We start from the raw sequence: 15,444 nt of genomic DNA, 5'->3' as shown, positions 1-15,444 counted from the left end.
TCTCAGCTCATGCATTTGGTTTTATTACAAAACTAACCTTTTATTACTAACCCTAACCCTTGGTATATATCTCTGTGGGCGTAATACACTAATCTACAAGGGGGAATAATGAACCGTGAACGATAATGAATATATGTAGGAACCTTTGTGACATCATGTGGTTGCTTCACGGAGGTGATGCATTCCAACTGCAACGCTGCTGCAACAATGCAACGCTGAGACGTAGATGCATTTTTGTTAGTTCATTTTGATCTAACGGATTGTTTATTTGAAACGACTTTGCATTTGGACTCCACTGTGGGAGACGACAAAAGAAAATAGTTTTGCGTTTCACGATGTTGGACATCCAATACATGTTTAGACGTTAACGCTTAAAGCATTGGGCTGCACTATTACAATCGCTTTCATCATTTATGCCGTTTCTGTGTAAACTGCCGTTGTTTTCAAAACACTGCTGTGTAAATAACAACCCCAAAGTGTTCCCATTATCTATGATGCACACATGCAAAAAGTGATATGAACCAACAAACAGTGGTGCCAATCGTTCCCTCCCCCCCAAAAAATAACCAGCCGTTCGTCAGACTGCGGGTAGCGGTATGTGGAGCGTGCGGTTGCATCCATCGTGTTGATACTCATCAGCGTTTCATGTCTCCCGCTGATGTGTTGCTTCTTTAAACTTAAACATGTGGGCGTGTGTGGGCTGCTTGACCTACAAGAAACGTGGCAGGGCGCCAGACATTGATGCTTTTAGCCGCCACGGTGGCGTGGACGATGACTCACCTTCTTCCCACTCCGTCGGAGTAAAGTTGTGCGCACACCCGCACGTGTTTATATGAATGCAGCGATGCCTTATATAATTTTGAAAAGACGTTGCAAAAGGCTGCGATCGCACGGGGAGAGATGAAAATAGAAGGCTGCTTGGAATGGAGCTGCAGCTTCTGTGGCGCTCACACACTTTGAGGCTTTACTTTATTTCTCCCTTGAAACTGATGGGCTTTACTGCGGGAGGGAACGCTACTCCACCATACACACACACACACACACTGCCATTTAACTTGTAAAGTCAGAAATTATGTAAAGCTGAAAGAACTGCTAAAGTGCTAAAAGTACTTGAATTCCTGCCGTCCTTTCATACAAAGCGCTCACCAGTTCTACACGTAAAGGTCAGTTGACTCAGCGCTACGCAGCCTGTAAAAGCACTTGGACCGGGTGTCCGTCGACTAGTGGGTCCAACGAGAGCTTTGTAGAGTCTGAGAAAGCCGTCCCGAGCATGTCATCGAGAGGCTATGAGGGTTTTCACACAGAGCTCTGTTAAAAAAACTGCAAAAAAAAAAAAGAAAAATGGCAGGGTTTGCATCACCGGTGAAGGACTTTCAGGAGCGTGAGTGTGCATGAGGTGCCAAATCGCCTGGATACCTGGATGAAGTCATCTACATACAAGCTGCTGCCAGAGTCCTGAACAACACAGTTGTTCAATCATAACGTTGGATCTCTGAGTGTCTAAGGACACATTATTTCACTGCTTTGTGAGGCAGTAAATGGTCTCGCGCCTGAATCCGCCTTTCATTTGCTGGGATGTTGAAACGTGTTCAGACTCCTCAAGTCGTCTTCAGCCACTTTCTTCCAAAACAAACGAGGTGGATCAGCTCTCAACTTGTATAGCAAACTTCCAGAATATCTGAGGACTCAGACCATCAGCTGATTTATACCACAGCTTCAGTAACTGTTTTGTTGTAGCTTTTCATTGGGTGTGATTCTTCTTCTTTTTTATCGTGTGTGAGTCTGCAGTTCACACTAGCAGTGGTTGGCAGGATTTGCTTGATTTCTATGCTTTTGCCCACAAAAGTAGGAAATAATTCAAAGTAGTCATCCAAGTTTCAATTCGAATAATCATAATTTTTATGATTACACTTTTCCGAGCACGCTGGGCATGATTGCACCATGCAGGAAACACAATTGATCATAATTAAATCATTAAATCTTTGATAAAACGTACACTGCACATATAGAGACAATAATAGGTTTGTGTTATGATGTAAAATCTTATTATCATCGCCAACAGGAAAAGTGATTATGAAATGCAGCAAGTTGTCCGAACTGTCATCTCATTGTGCTGTATGTGTGTGTGTTTCCCAGGGAAGGCAGCACCAGCATCCTGAACAACCTGCTGTCCAGGATGGAGCAGTACGCCAACAATCTGGAGAACCTGGTGGAGGAGCGGACTCAAGCCTACCTGGAGGAGAAACGCAAAGCTGAAAACCTCCTCTATCAAATCCTCCCGCAGTGAGAACACACTTTCACATTTCTGGCCTTCCAATCAGACACTTCACAACATTCCAATTACCCAGATAGAGTGTTACGATGACACGTCACCAGATAAATCCCCGTATTCATTAAAAAGTCAGGATTCCTCCCAAACGCAGGGTTTCATTAACAGAGCGGCATTTCCCGGGGGGGTGATCCCGTCGCAGATGAAAGAGAACAGCCAGAGCTGACAGACGAAGCGCTTGTTAAGGCCAAAAACAGGAGAGCAGACGTGATAGCGAGCCGAAGCGTTTCGACAAAATCCCCCGTCTCTCGCAGCCGTTTATCCTCTTTTCTCCATTAAAGCCGGGCAGACGGAGAAACGCCTGAGAGAGAGGATGATCGCCTTTCTCAACGTGCGTTTGGTCGCGACAAGCGACTTTGGCTTTAGTTAATCAAGATCAAACTCCGGTGAGAGAAGAAGCTGAGATAAAGGGACATTTTGGCCTCGTTTATGCAACTTCGAAGTGAAATCGCATAGTTTTTTCCGTTTTTGTTTCGGAAAAGTTTCACATTTAAACAGCAGCATTTTGAAAACGATGTCCATTTACATGGCAGAAATGCTGAAAATTATGTCGTTAACATGTTTTCAGTTCAAAATATCATGTAAACAGGACTTTACACTCCTAGTCGAGGCTACCAGGTGTTATGTAAAAGTTTTTTTCAGGAATCCCGACCCGGTTTCAGCTTCTTCTGATCCTGCTTTGCTCTTTCAGCGTCGTCAACCTGTTTTTTTTCTCGACGTCCCCGTCTCTCTGTGTCCCTGCAGCTCGGTAGCAGAGCAGCTGAAGCGAGGGGAGACGGTTCAGGCCGAAGCCTTCGACAGCGTCACCATTTACTTCAGCGACATCGTGGGCTTCACGTCCATGTCTGCGGAGAGCACGCCGCTGCAGGTACACGTCCGACTGCCTCTGTGCCGGCTCATGTGACTCCAGTTTCCTGGGATTCCTTCCATCTTCCTCTCGTTCACGGGCATCAGGTCTCTACCTACAGAGCGTGTTTTCCCACACACACACACACACTCAAAATAGTTCTCTTGTTGGATGGGAGTAGTTGATGCAGAGTTGTCGTGTTATCCCTTAACACATTAGGAGTTGCTGTTTAAATTACACAATTCATCCATTTATTCATTCCAGACTTGTCAAATCATACAAAATACAGATACATATATAAAGAAAAAAAATCAATTGATACTAATTTGACTTTGTCTGCAGTATATACTGTATATACACACACATACATACCCATACACATACATACACATACACATACATACACATACACATACATACACAAAATAAATCATCTGTATTCAAGTATGCACACCTGTCCACAAATAAACAAACTTTCATACGGGCAAACAAATGCTAAAAAGTAAACGGGGGAAATGAAACAAAATCTTGATTGTAGACTAATAATATAGTGTAAAACAACATTTTGGTCAAAATACTTCTTTGACCTTCATTTCAATATGAATGTATGTCTTAAGGATTCACTTATGTTCTTTATTGTATTGTTTTGTTTTTGAATAGTGATAAATAAAGCTGGAAAACAGCCAAACAAGTTCTGAACGGCAAATGCTTCCAGCACAGTTTTCACAATATTTCGCGATTCATTTGATTGGTGGTCCAGAAAATGTAAATATTGTAAAAGTAAGCCCTTGAGCTGTGAAGTGTAGTTGTAATACTTGAGTCACTTCATAATATTTCTCATTTTTTTAAATACAGGATATCGAGTTCATGTATTATTCAGCAGCTTTTTAAAGAAATTATCAATTCAGAAGAAATCTAAATGGTAATGACAGTCACTGGCTAAATGATTAACCCCCGACAGCACTGTTGTGTTACAGTTACTATACAAGCACAGCTTGTGTTTGTAATATTCCATCTGTGGAAGTGATTTATGATCTTGTAAATGTGTTTGTCGGAGAGCCTCGGTGGGCCGTCATCCAGCCACACAAATAATGTGAGAGTGTGAGTGTTCGCAGGCTCGCCAGACTCCCGATCTGTCAGCCTTTTAACTAAAGAAAACATATTGTCTCATGTTGAATTTACAAGCGCTCGTTTTTCACTCCAGTCCCGCTGAATTCAGTAGGCGTAGCGTCAAATATGCCAGCTGAAACACTTCACTTCTTATCTCGCTCTGGCTTCCTCGTGAAAAAAGTTTCTGTCTCTCTGCAGGTGGTGACGTTACTCAACGATCTGTACACGTGTTTCGACGCCATCATCGATAACTTTGACGTATACAAGGTCGGTCAGGGCGTACGATGATCTCTTACAAGTTCGTTCCCTCTGTCAGACGCTTTGATGGTTGCGGTCGCTCCCTCAGGTGGAGACCATCGGCGATGCCTACATGGTGGTGTCGGGCCTGCCGGTACGCAACGGGAAGCTCCACGCCAGAGAGATCGCCGGGATGTCACTGGCTCTGCTGGAGCAGGTGAAAACCTTCAAGATCCGACACAGACCCAACGACCAGCTGAGACTCAGGATAGGAATCCACACGGGTGAGTCACGTCCAAACTCACAGAGAGACTCATCGCAGCGACCCGTCTGACCTTCTTATGCCATTTTTTTTTTTAGAAAGGATACACGATAACTATCGGTACCGATATTTATCGGCCGGTAATACCATACAATTATAAATAGCCATCATTGTCTTTATTTAGCCCATTCTCAGTCTGTTTGTTTGCGCTGTGACACTGCTGCCTGCCGTTGCCATGTTACGTCATATTGATACGTGAACGTGTCGCCGCCTCACCGGTGGAGGTTTTTCACTGTTTCTGTAATTTTTCACTTTGTCATTATTTAAAATTATGTGACAATGAGCAAATACTATGGGGGGGGGGGGGGGGTTCTCTAAATCGAGTCGACTAACATGTCACTGTTTTTTAAAAAAAAAAAAAGGTTTCTGGATTACTTTAAAAGAAGGTAAAAATCAAGAGTTATATTTATTTACATGTTTTGTATGTTTCGACCAACTGTCCTTGCAAAAAAGAGAACCCCCCCCCAAGTAAAATAAGTTTAAGATATAAAAAAAGTAGAACATCATGACGTCTCTCTGGCCTCCATGATGATCCTCTAGTAATATTTAACAAAGTAACATTGCTGAATCGGTACTTGTAGCAGAGAGAACCTTGAACATTCAATAACTATCCGTGTCGTGCTTTAAAGGGGTTTGGTCGAATCAATCTCACATTACGGTAAATAATCTCTCTCCTATTCTCAGCAAGTCCTGCTGAATGAAGGATGTGCGTACTTTCCCAGCCTGTGTTGCTGCTGTTTATCCTGCAGGGACGTAGAACAGATCACAGACGGACGAGCCCTCGTCACTGATGTCCTTTTAGGTGCAGCTGTCTTCTTCTTCAGGTTGTTTACAGTACATGGCGGCCACTCGTCACAGCTGCATCCATCTCCATTTTTTTTTTTTTTTGTGCCGCTGTTATTTCCGTCGCGCCTCAGGAAGATGATTATCCCCTTTGTAATTCCGCTTTGAGTCTATCAGCGGTTGATTGGCCCCAGAAGGGGAAACTGGCCACTAATGAGCACAGCAGCAGAACAAAACAGAGATCCAACTGTCTGAATCAGGAAAAAGTCAACTCCAATCCAGTCCAATCCAAAGGGAATGTTTATACAAGAGATATCAGGATGTCATGGCTGGTCTGATATCATCCGGCCATCTTCTTTTCTGCTTTATCCAAGTCAGGTCCCAACTCAGTTTAGGTGAAAGCAGGTCACTAAGTCAACAACTTCATCACAGGACAAACACTGGCCTGGTTTATACAACAATAAAAGTGAGAACGTATACTTTTTGTTTGTTTCATGTTCAGAAAAGTTTCACGTTCACATGGCAACAATTTGAAAACAATCTGTTTACATGAAAACAACAGAAATGTTGAAAACAATGTAGTTTTCATGCAGGGCCACTAGTGGGTGCTGTTGGTTGCTTTTGTAATGGAACCACACACACATGCACAGAGAGCAACACAATATAAACATTAAGAATGGCGAGTGCACGGGCAAGGTTTACAAGGCAATGTTTTCAAGTGAAAATGCACATTTTCATAGCATTTTGGGTGACAACGGTGCTCGAAGCCACTGAAAACGCAACATTTTCAATATGGCTCCAAGGTGTAACTTTTCAACTTCATTGGTTTGGAAACGGGAAAAATATTTTACTGCACATGTGCGCCACGTTTGTCGTAAGGCAAGGCAAGGCAAATTTATTTAGAAAGCACCATTCATAGCCCCATTTCCATTGCACAAAAAGTGCAGGAATGGAGCGGTATGGTCCGGTACGGTTCAGGTTTCCTGCTGGCGTTGGAACAACTCGTGCAAAGTGGAGGAAGTAAACAACAAGAGAGGATTCATAAGATCACTGTTGCAACGTCACGTATCTGCGGAGCTCTAGGCCCCGCCTACATTTTAACCTCCTTTTTTCTCCGGTGGAAACGCACCAGATCGGGCTCCGGTTACGATTTGCCGTACTGCTACGTTCCGTCCCTGCACTTTTTGTGCGGTGGAAACGGGGCTAAAAGAAATAAAACAAACACATAAAAGCAAACAATGAAGAATCTCAATCTTGATCTCCAGATTTTTAGATCAGATCTTTCGCAAAACCAGTGACCATACCATCATCTGTCCGTGTTCTCGCCATTATTAATGCTCATAGCATGTGGTTCTCTGCGTGCACGCATGTGTGGTTTCATTACAAAACAATAAACAGCACCAGCTCGTGATTGTGGTTCAGTTATGATGACGTTTGTGCATGAATTCACAGCTTTAATAACTTCATTCTGAACACGGAGCTGATTTACTGCCGCTGAATGACCCTGAAGTGAAAAATAAACAGCTTGTTACTTCTCTTACTTAAAGCATTTAAACCTCCCCGGCTGGATGTGGAAGTATTTATCGTGACGGGGTTTAATGTTTGAGCTCGACGCAGCCGCAGGCTGTCATGTGTAACTTCCAAACACCTCTGATGCTCTTTATGTTGATCTGTCTGCGGCTGTCGGTCTGACGTCGTTTCCAGGAGGCACGGGAGGATCGGGATATTCGGTTTGTGTACGGTCTCGTTCAGATCCTTGTCTGGCAGCAGGAGGAGGACCAGCGAGCGTAGGCTGGTGCTCATCGCCGTCACAGTCTTTTAAAGCCACTCACACCTCCGTCCTCCTGTTTAACGGCGTTTCCAACACGTGCTTGCGTGATAATAACAGCGGCATTTACGTGTGTGTGTGTGTTTGCGTGCGTGTGTGTTTTATAGGTCCTGTGTGTGCTGGTGTGGTGGGCTTGAAAATGCCCAGGTACTGTTTGTTTGGAGATACTGTCAACACGGCGTCCCGAATGGAGTCCAACGGAGAGGGTGAGTCTCACAGCCTCTGTCACCACTTTGTCTTCAGGCCTCTGCTCTGTACCAACCATGTTTGTTTCAGGAAAACCTTTGCTTCAAACAGTAGAGTCAAAAACTTTTCAGTTCAGGGGCCAGAATTCAGCCCAATTTCATCTGGTGAATATGTGAATATTTCCACAAAATGTAACAATTACTGCTGAGAATTTCTACAATTTAACATTGAGCCAATTTTAACGAAACCTTCTGGTACAAAATACAGTGAAATGTTCACAAATCTCCTATAGCTGTTGCATTTTGCATATTTTTACAAACTCACCCGGACAGCATGGCTTTGAGGTAAATACAAGTTTACTAGTTTGATTGCAGCATTACTGATATCTCATCTTGAGTCACAGTGTTATGTTGTGTCCACAACTCTTAAGAAATTTGTTTCCTTAAAAATATTTACAATTTTCCACATGGCTTGGTCAAATTAGATCCTATTGTGGGCCGGTTTTGGCCCATGGGCCTTATGATTTAATCTTTATTGCAGTCACAGATAAAACAAGAAGATACAAGTACATAGAGAAAGAATAAAAAGTAGAAATAAAAAAAATTAAAGATACAACATACTAAACTGTGCATATAAGAAGTTATGTTTGACACCCTTGGCCTAAATCATCAAAACATTTATTCATCCTCTATACCCACTTTATTCTGGGTATTGTCACGGGAACCTGGAGTCGATCCCAGCTGACATTTGCTGTGGAGCTTTTTAAGTGACCACTTTAAAATTTCCCGCCGCGTCTGAACCAAACAGTCGACAGACAAGTCGAGTCAACATGTCACTTCCTCTCACACGTCTTTGGGAGAACATGAAAACTCCACACAGAAAGACTCCGATCCTCCAGTTAAAGCAGGGTCATTTCTCTATGAATAACTGTTAACACTACGACCTACACTAAAAACAAAGAAATAATGACTAATCTGATCTGTGAGCAGCTGAAATTCTTTATTTTGGGTGAAATTCAGGATGTACCGAAAATGACTGTCTGCAAGTACAAGTACTAACCTTTAGCTCTTTTCCAATACCAAGTACAGATACAAGTTCTTAATAACTGCCATTAACTCTGGAGGCCTGGAGGCTACGCGTTGCTTAATTCTGAAATACAATAAAACATTCTCGCGAAGAAATGACATGTTGCAGGCTTCAGTTTCATTTTGTCCTTGTTTGCGTTCACCTTTGAATTAAAGTCTAAACAGCTTCTGAAACTTGGCCTGAAGACTTGCTGAAATAAACACAGTATCTCCTGATGCGGGGGGGGAAATGTGAGCCTTCAGCTGAACACAAGACGCGTCGAGCTGCTGATTCTTGGAACTTAACTGAGGCTTCTGCTCTTAACTGCCAGCGACAGGAGCTGCTGTTCTGAAGCTGCGGCTGGATATTCTGCCAGTGAATCAGCAGATGTATTGATTAACTACCGAGCGGCTTCCTGTATTGTGCCTCCTCTGGTAAATAATTGATAGCGCGCACTGCTGAGGGCCCTTAGCCAGCCATAAACTCTGCAGCTTGACGCTTCACGGGCAGGAATCGCCTCTCGCAGCTCTGCTTTAATTGGACAAAACTGTACAGTTTCATCACCGTTCCCGTTCCGGGCCGCTGGCGTCGGATGAGACCCGGCCGGCTCGTCTCGCTCCTGTGAAGCCTCAAAAGATGCACAATAAAACTGTATATTTAGCATGAGAGTAATTTGTCGTTGCCTGTTGTGCTCTTCGTTGTCCAGCCTTAAAGATCCACTTATCCTCCGCCACCAAAGAGGTGCTGGACGAGTTCGGATACTTTGATATCCAGTTACGAGGAGACGTCGAGATGAAGGTAAGCACATTCTTATCTGGCGACGTGTTCAGAAGCCGACCTCTGAATATAGTGCTACTACAAATAGCATCTGCATGAATAAGTCATTTGGAGGGAGTTGTCGGGATCTCGGAGGGGAAACAGCAGGATCAACAAGATGAGCTTTGATCAGGATTTGGGAAGAAACGTTTGCCAAAGTGAGTTAAAGGTGTGTTTTTCATTTCGCTGTCCTCGTTCACACACTGATGGTGATACGGGAGCTGCCATGCAAAGACATTTGCGATTCAGGCCCCGTTTACAATCTTTTCAAGTGAAAAGGTAAAACCTTTGTTGTGTTTTGGATGGCACTGAAAACACAAGTTTTAGAAAACAGCTCCCAAGGTGGAAGTGTTTTAAAACGCGCCGTCTCCGTGTAGACGGCTGGAACGCTTTATCACAAAAACAACCAACGAGTGGCCCAACATAAAAACCATGTTTGTTTTAGCGTTTAAAAGATGCAGTGTAAACGTAACTTTAAAACAAAAACGTAAAAGCGATACGTTTGCCCTTGAGACATCATGTTACCGGGGTCTTAGATAACACATGTTAGACTTTCACGCACAGCTGGTGGCCAGTATGACGTGATTCAGTGTCTGTCCCTTGGACACTTCCACTTCCAGAACCAGATGGGGGAAATTCTCAGCATTTATCTTTCCTGTTTATAATTGACCTTCAGTCCACATGCTAGTAGCAGTGCGTTGCACGGGGGAGTTTAGGGTCTAGGACCTGCAGGACTAACCTGGCAGCAGAGGGATTCAAATCTACACGCCTCCAAAGAAAAGTTCACTTCTTTAACCTTTAATCCACCACTGCCCCGCAGACATGAATGAAGAGAAATGAATAAAATAATGTTGGCAGCATACATGTAAGAGAACACACTTTGTGCCACGCTAACTACAGGCTAACGAAGTCTGTATTCTCCACTTCAACTGAGACATTTCATTTACTTTCACGCAGCAACGTTGTCAAAGTGTTGTCCACTCACACACCATGTCTAAAAATAAGATTTCAAATCTTGACAATCGCTCAACAATTTGCCGTGTACGGACTGGGAGTCACAACATTATTGTCCATATAACGAGCGTTTGCAGAAGAACTATTTACGACGGCCATGGCAGCAGTGTTTCCATCGTTACACGACAAAGTTTCAGAGGGTTTTAAGTAGGTGGTGTTTTCAGTGGCTCCGAGCGCCGCCCTTCTGTAATCAGACTCCCAAAGGGGCCTGAGAAAGGTCAAGGAAACATCAGAGAAACATGTTGAGACACAAAATATAACGGAAAACTCTGACATGAAGCTCCACTCTGCTGTGTTGTGATCGAACATGTCGTCTGAAGCTCAACCGGCCGTCGTCACGTCAGCGGAGCGCTTTGGTACAAACTGCAGCTCTCGGATGTGAACAAAACACGGAGTGGAAGTTTTGCTCTGCACCGAGAGTCCTTCACCACAGATGAAGTGGTGAAGGACACACAGCGAGCACACGCCGTTCTGATCGCGCTGACCTCCAACTTCTTGTTGCTGCGGTGTGTCACACAGAGGAGATGTTGCCACGACGACCACTCGCCGACTTCATTCTTCAGAGTTGCGGCTGGCAGGGCGCGTTCCAAAAGAAAAACAACACCTAGTAGTTTTTCGGGGAGTTAAAAGTCTGTCTCAGGGAGTTCTGAGGAGGTTTGCGCGGAAAATCTCACCATGTGGCACCTAAATGCACCTGAAACTGATTGTTTAAAGCAAAATTCCCAAACTTTTTCTTAAGGGACCCTCCAACACAGCCTTCAGCTTGTACTTTCAATCATTCATTCCCTAGTTTTTCACCACAAAAGATGAATTCAGCTCTAATTTTGTCCATTTCTTGAATGAAAAGCTTAATCTTTCTCTTAAGCCTGATGGCCCTCCTTTTTTTTATTTGAACATTTAAGATGAGTATTTTTGTGACATAAAGTAATTAAATGCTGAATCGCTTTTTTTTAAGTCATAAAAAATGTTTATACTCCTTAAAATCAAGAGGACTTCACCACTCCCCTTGAATCTGATCAGCGTGATCATTCTGTAGACGTTACACACAGTTGCATTTTAAGAGCATTTCAATTTTCAGAGTCAGTATCTTTAAATTTGACAGCTTTTCAAGATGATCCTCAACATCTCTTACAATTTCCAAACTGTGCTGTCAAATTCAGGAAGAGCTAACATATTTAATATCAAGGTAAAACCTTTCTGTTTCAAACACTGATCTTTAGTCTTGAGCCGTGTGGCGAGCAGCTGTTGCATCCGGACGAGTTACAGTGCGGGTACAGGTTTGTTTTTCTGTTGGGTCACACACACGCTGCGGTCAGACGACGGCTAACATGAGGCTAGAAAGGTCACGTCCCGTCAGATGGAGTAAAATAACAACGCGCTCCAGTCGCATAGTTTAGTGGCTCTGCTGTGAAAATATGATGTGTTCATGTGAGCTTGGACATTTCAGTTCCTTATTTGGAACGTTTATATGACAGCAGAAAACCAAAGACGTCAGATAAATGAAGATGTTGTATTAAAGCTAACACATGGAGGACATAATTCTTGTAAATCAATAACAGAAAACACTTCTGCATATGGAAACACTGTATCTTGCACAGCGAACAAAGGCAAGTCAAGCAGGATATTTCTAGTCTAACTGCTTTCATTTTTGTGATAGAGATTAAACGTTAGGTAAATGCAGAAATTATATCATCTAAACTATCAAGTCCCAGGAGAACATAGTACATAACATAGCCCATGCATAGTAACGGTGAATAGGAGTTCACTCATGACGTTTTTCCACTGCTCCAAAGCGCTTTACACTGTTAATGACATTGACCGCTTCACATACACATTCACACCAATAGAGGAAGCTGCCATGCAAGGCGCTCAATCCATCCATTGGGAGCAATTTGTAGTTCAATGTCTTGCTCAAGGACACTTCTACATGTAAACGGGGCGGAAATGGGGAATCAGACCTGCAACCGTCCATTTGAAAGATGACCACTCCCCCAAATGACCCACAGTCACTCTTAAAAGTTGTGTTTTACCCCCGTTTCCATGGAGGCAGAGTTTTTAAAAGTTTCACTTTAGGGGCCATTTTCAAAAAGTTGCGTTGTCAGTGGCTCCATGCACCAGTGTCTTGTAAACACCCCAAAATGCAGCGAAAGTCCTCAACGTCTACCCCCCCAGCACAAGACTCTTTCTTAACCTTCAGGAGACGCTGACAGGACCGCGGTACAGATACAGGAAAGGAATCATATGCAAACAACACAAAATCACATTTTACCTTAGAATCTTAGTGTTGTGAGATTAAAGTATAAATCCTTCGTACTGAATCTTCAGGGTTTTGTGGAGGGCAGGAAATACACGCTCGAGCAGATCTTGCTATGTTTTGTATGCACTTTGATTGGTCTCTGTCTCAGTTGTTAGGGTTACGATTAGCTTGCAAAAGCCAGATCCCAGCATTCATCCCTCGGTTCTACATGAGGTTCAAAGAACCCGGTTGAACTTAACATCTTTGTGCTGTAGACCTGGAAAAACGCACCCCGAACCTCACGCCACCCAAACCCTGAGTCAAAGCGAGGACGTTCCCACTGTGAGCGGTTTAACCACCGTGCAACCCGTGACAAGAGGTTTTCAATTCAGCATAGTTGTGAACACTGTTAAACAGCGTGCCAGTGATAATATGTTTGGTTTTTTTTCCTGAACGCTGATCTTGCTCTTGGAGCGTGTGATGTGGACAACGACCCGGAAACCTGCGGAGATTCAATGTTCAATGAGAGAATTCAAACTGTTCTCTGATGATTTAATCTGACCAAACTCAACGTTTCAGCGTGGCATTGAGAAAATATCGACCCTTTAAGGTGACAGCAATTAGCCTTTTGCCTTTCCCCCTGGTTTATTTGCACACACACTCCTGCAGCTGTAGTTGTAAACAGATCGTCTGGCAGAAGCGTCAAGGTCAAGCTGATGAAGCGGACCGGCCTCCTCCATGAGCAAACATGCACACACTCGCTTCGCCTCCACTGATCAACCCATTGATTTCTGTGTTTTTCCAGGGCAAAGGCAAAATGAGAACGTATTGGCTTCTTGGGGAGAAGACCGATGTGTATGTTATCTGAGACGCCTGCTGACGGCGGCGGCAGTGGAGACGACAGCAGAAGCTCCAGTGGCCGAGCCACTACTTTATTTGTTCTAGAATAAGTCCTTAATGGTGATTTCCCCGCTAAATGAAGGAGAACGACACCATCCGACAACAACCGAGGGAATTCCAGGTATATTTATTACCTGCAAACTGTAACTGCAAAAAAAACACACAAAAAAACAAAGGGAAGAAGAAGAAAGAAAAAAAAAACAGGAAAAAAAGTTGTTTTTGTATGAAGAATTTCTGTCCTAAGAGTGGGTACTTTTCACTGATAAATTCATATTTTTTGTGCTTTCTATATTAAGATTTGTATAATGTGTTTGGAAGTCGATGATGTATAAGTATTTCCTTGAAACGTTCTTTGGAGTTTGGAGGCGCAGCAACCGATACACTGCAGGGGATCAATCAACACACACACACACACACACACACACACCACAAGATAGTCTGTATATATGTATATCCAAGATACTGTAAGATATTTTGTCCAATAAACTGAGTCACTCTTTTTCCAGTTATCCACTGGCCACTTTTTGTGTGTGTTTGGAGCTTCTTTGGTTGTTACTTACTGAGCTTTGCTTCCAGAAAAAGGCTGTAACTTGAGAGGAGCAGACAGGAGCCCTCTTGCATTAACTTCACTGTCGCCATGGCACCAATCACACCAACTCGCCCAGTGTATCTGGGCCGTATCCTCCTGGTAATACCCCTCCGCATGTTTTAACCCAGAAAGAATTTATAAATGACCTTGTGATGTCCCCTCCCCCGAAAATACTGGACCTCCCTAAAGGATTGCACACCGGGGGCCGAGAGTTAACGGAGTTCATGTAGAAGTGAAGCGGTTAGTTTAGTGGAGGCCGCCGTCGACCCAGAGCCGCGTGGCGCTGGTGGGGAGAGGAAGGAAGTGTCCTTGTGCTTTTATATTTTGTCAACTTGTGTCGTGTCTCACAAGTCGTAGCAATCCTGGAAATTGTTTCAAAGTAAGTACACCAAGAAAACTTGCATTCCTTCAAACATTTTCGAAAAGTTGCATTTTCCCCCCGTTTCCACAAAAACAGATTCTGAATGTTTCCATGAAGACAGATTGGGGAATGTTTTATAAAAGTTGCGTTGTCCCCCTTTTCCCTTGGAGATGGAATCTTGGTGTTTCCAAAAAGTTGTGTTTTCCTCCATTTCCACTGAGACAGAATTCGAGTCTATTCGAAAAGGTCCCCCTTGCAAACCATTTTGAAAAAGTTCCATTTCCCCCTGTTTCCATGGAGAAGGAGTCGGACGGTTTTCAAAACATTGCATTTTCCCCCTTTTTTCACAGAGATTAATGGGAACGTTTTCAAAAAGTTGTTTTTCGCCATTTCCAAGGAGACTATCGGAGCATCAATCGAGATCAGTGTCCGTCGCCATGGAGACGCTCCCTGCTCAGTGTTTCACACACCTGACAGGCTCGTTAGCGTCGATATGAGCTAAGGGCTATCACGCTCACGATGCTAATTCCCTTCAGCGAACAAAAGGCGGAGCTCTTCGCTCTACCGAGTGTAGCTCTAGTTACACTTTAAAGAAACATAAATGTGGTGAGAGAATTAGACATACATTCTCTGTTCTTTCTTTCTATCCTTCACTTTTCCATGCTGGTTAAACTGGCGAAACAATAATCATTTTTAAAAAGTCCTTATCATTTACACACATTTTTGCATCAAACTTTCTGGTGTTAATTCAGTGAGACGGTCACGCATGAGGAGAAGCCCCAACATATCATTTTGACCTCGGTCTGAACGTCAGAACCTGG

At 43.5% G+C, this 15,444-nt stretch overlaps 1 protein-coding gene across 1 annotated transcript in view; it reads left to right on the top strand.

Moving 5' to 3' along the window:
- The window catches only part of npr2 (natriuretic peptide receptor 2), an 82,623-nt gene extending 68,441 nt beyond the window's left edge, over positions 1-14,182 (top strand). Inside the window, exons 16-22 of the mRNA XM_080510271.1 lie at positions 2,137-2,283; positions 3,074-3,197; positions 4,485-4,553; positions 4,633-4,807; positions 7,564-7,662; positions 9,414-9,505; positions 13,579-14,182. Coding sequence (XP_080366397.1) covers positions 2,137-2,283; positions 3,074-3,197; positions 4,485-4,553; positions 4,633-4,807; positions 7,564-7,662; positions 9,414-9,505; positions 13,579-13,641 — 769 coding nt within the window. The 3' untranslated portion in view covers positions 13,642-14,182. The remainder of the gene's footprint in view (positions 1-2,136; positions 2,284-3,073; positions 3,198-4,484; positions 4,554-4,632; positions 4,808-7,563; positions 7,663-9,413; positions 9,506-13,578) is intronic.
- The last annotated feature ends 1,262 nt before the right edge of the window (positions 14,183-15,444 follow it).

Source organism: Blennius ocellaris (assembly GCF_963422515.1).
Source record: "Blennius ocellaris genome assembly, chromosome: 15".
Lineage (NCBI taxonomy): Eukaryota > Metazoa > Chordata > Actinopteri > Blenniiformes > Blenniidae > Blennius > Blennius ocellaris.
This window is presented reverse-complemented; position numbering and strand designations above follow the sequence as displayed.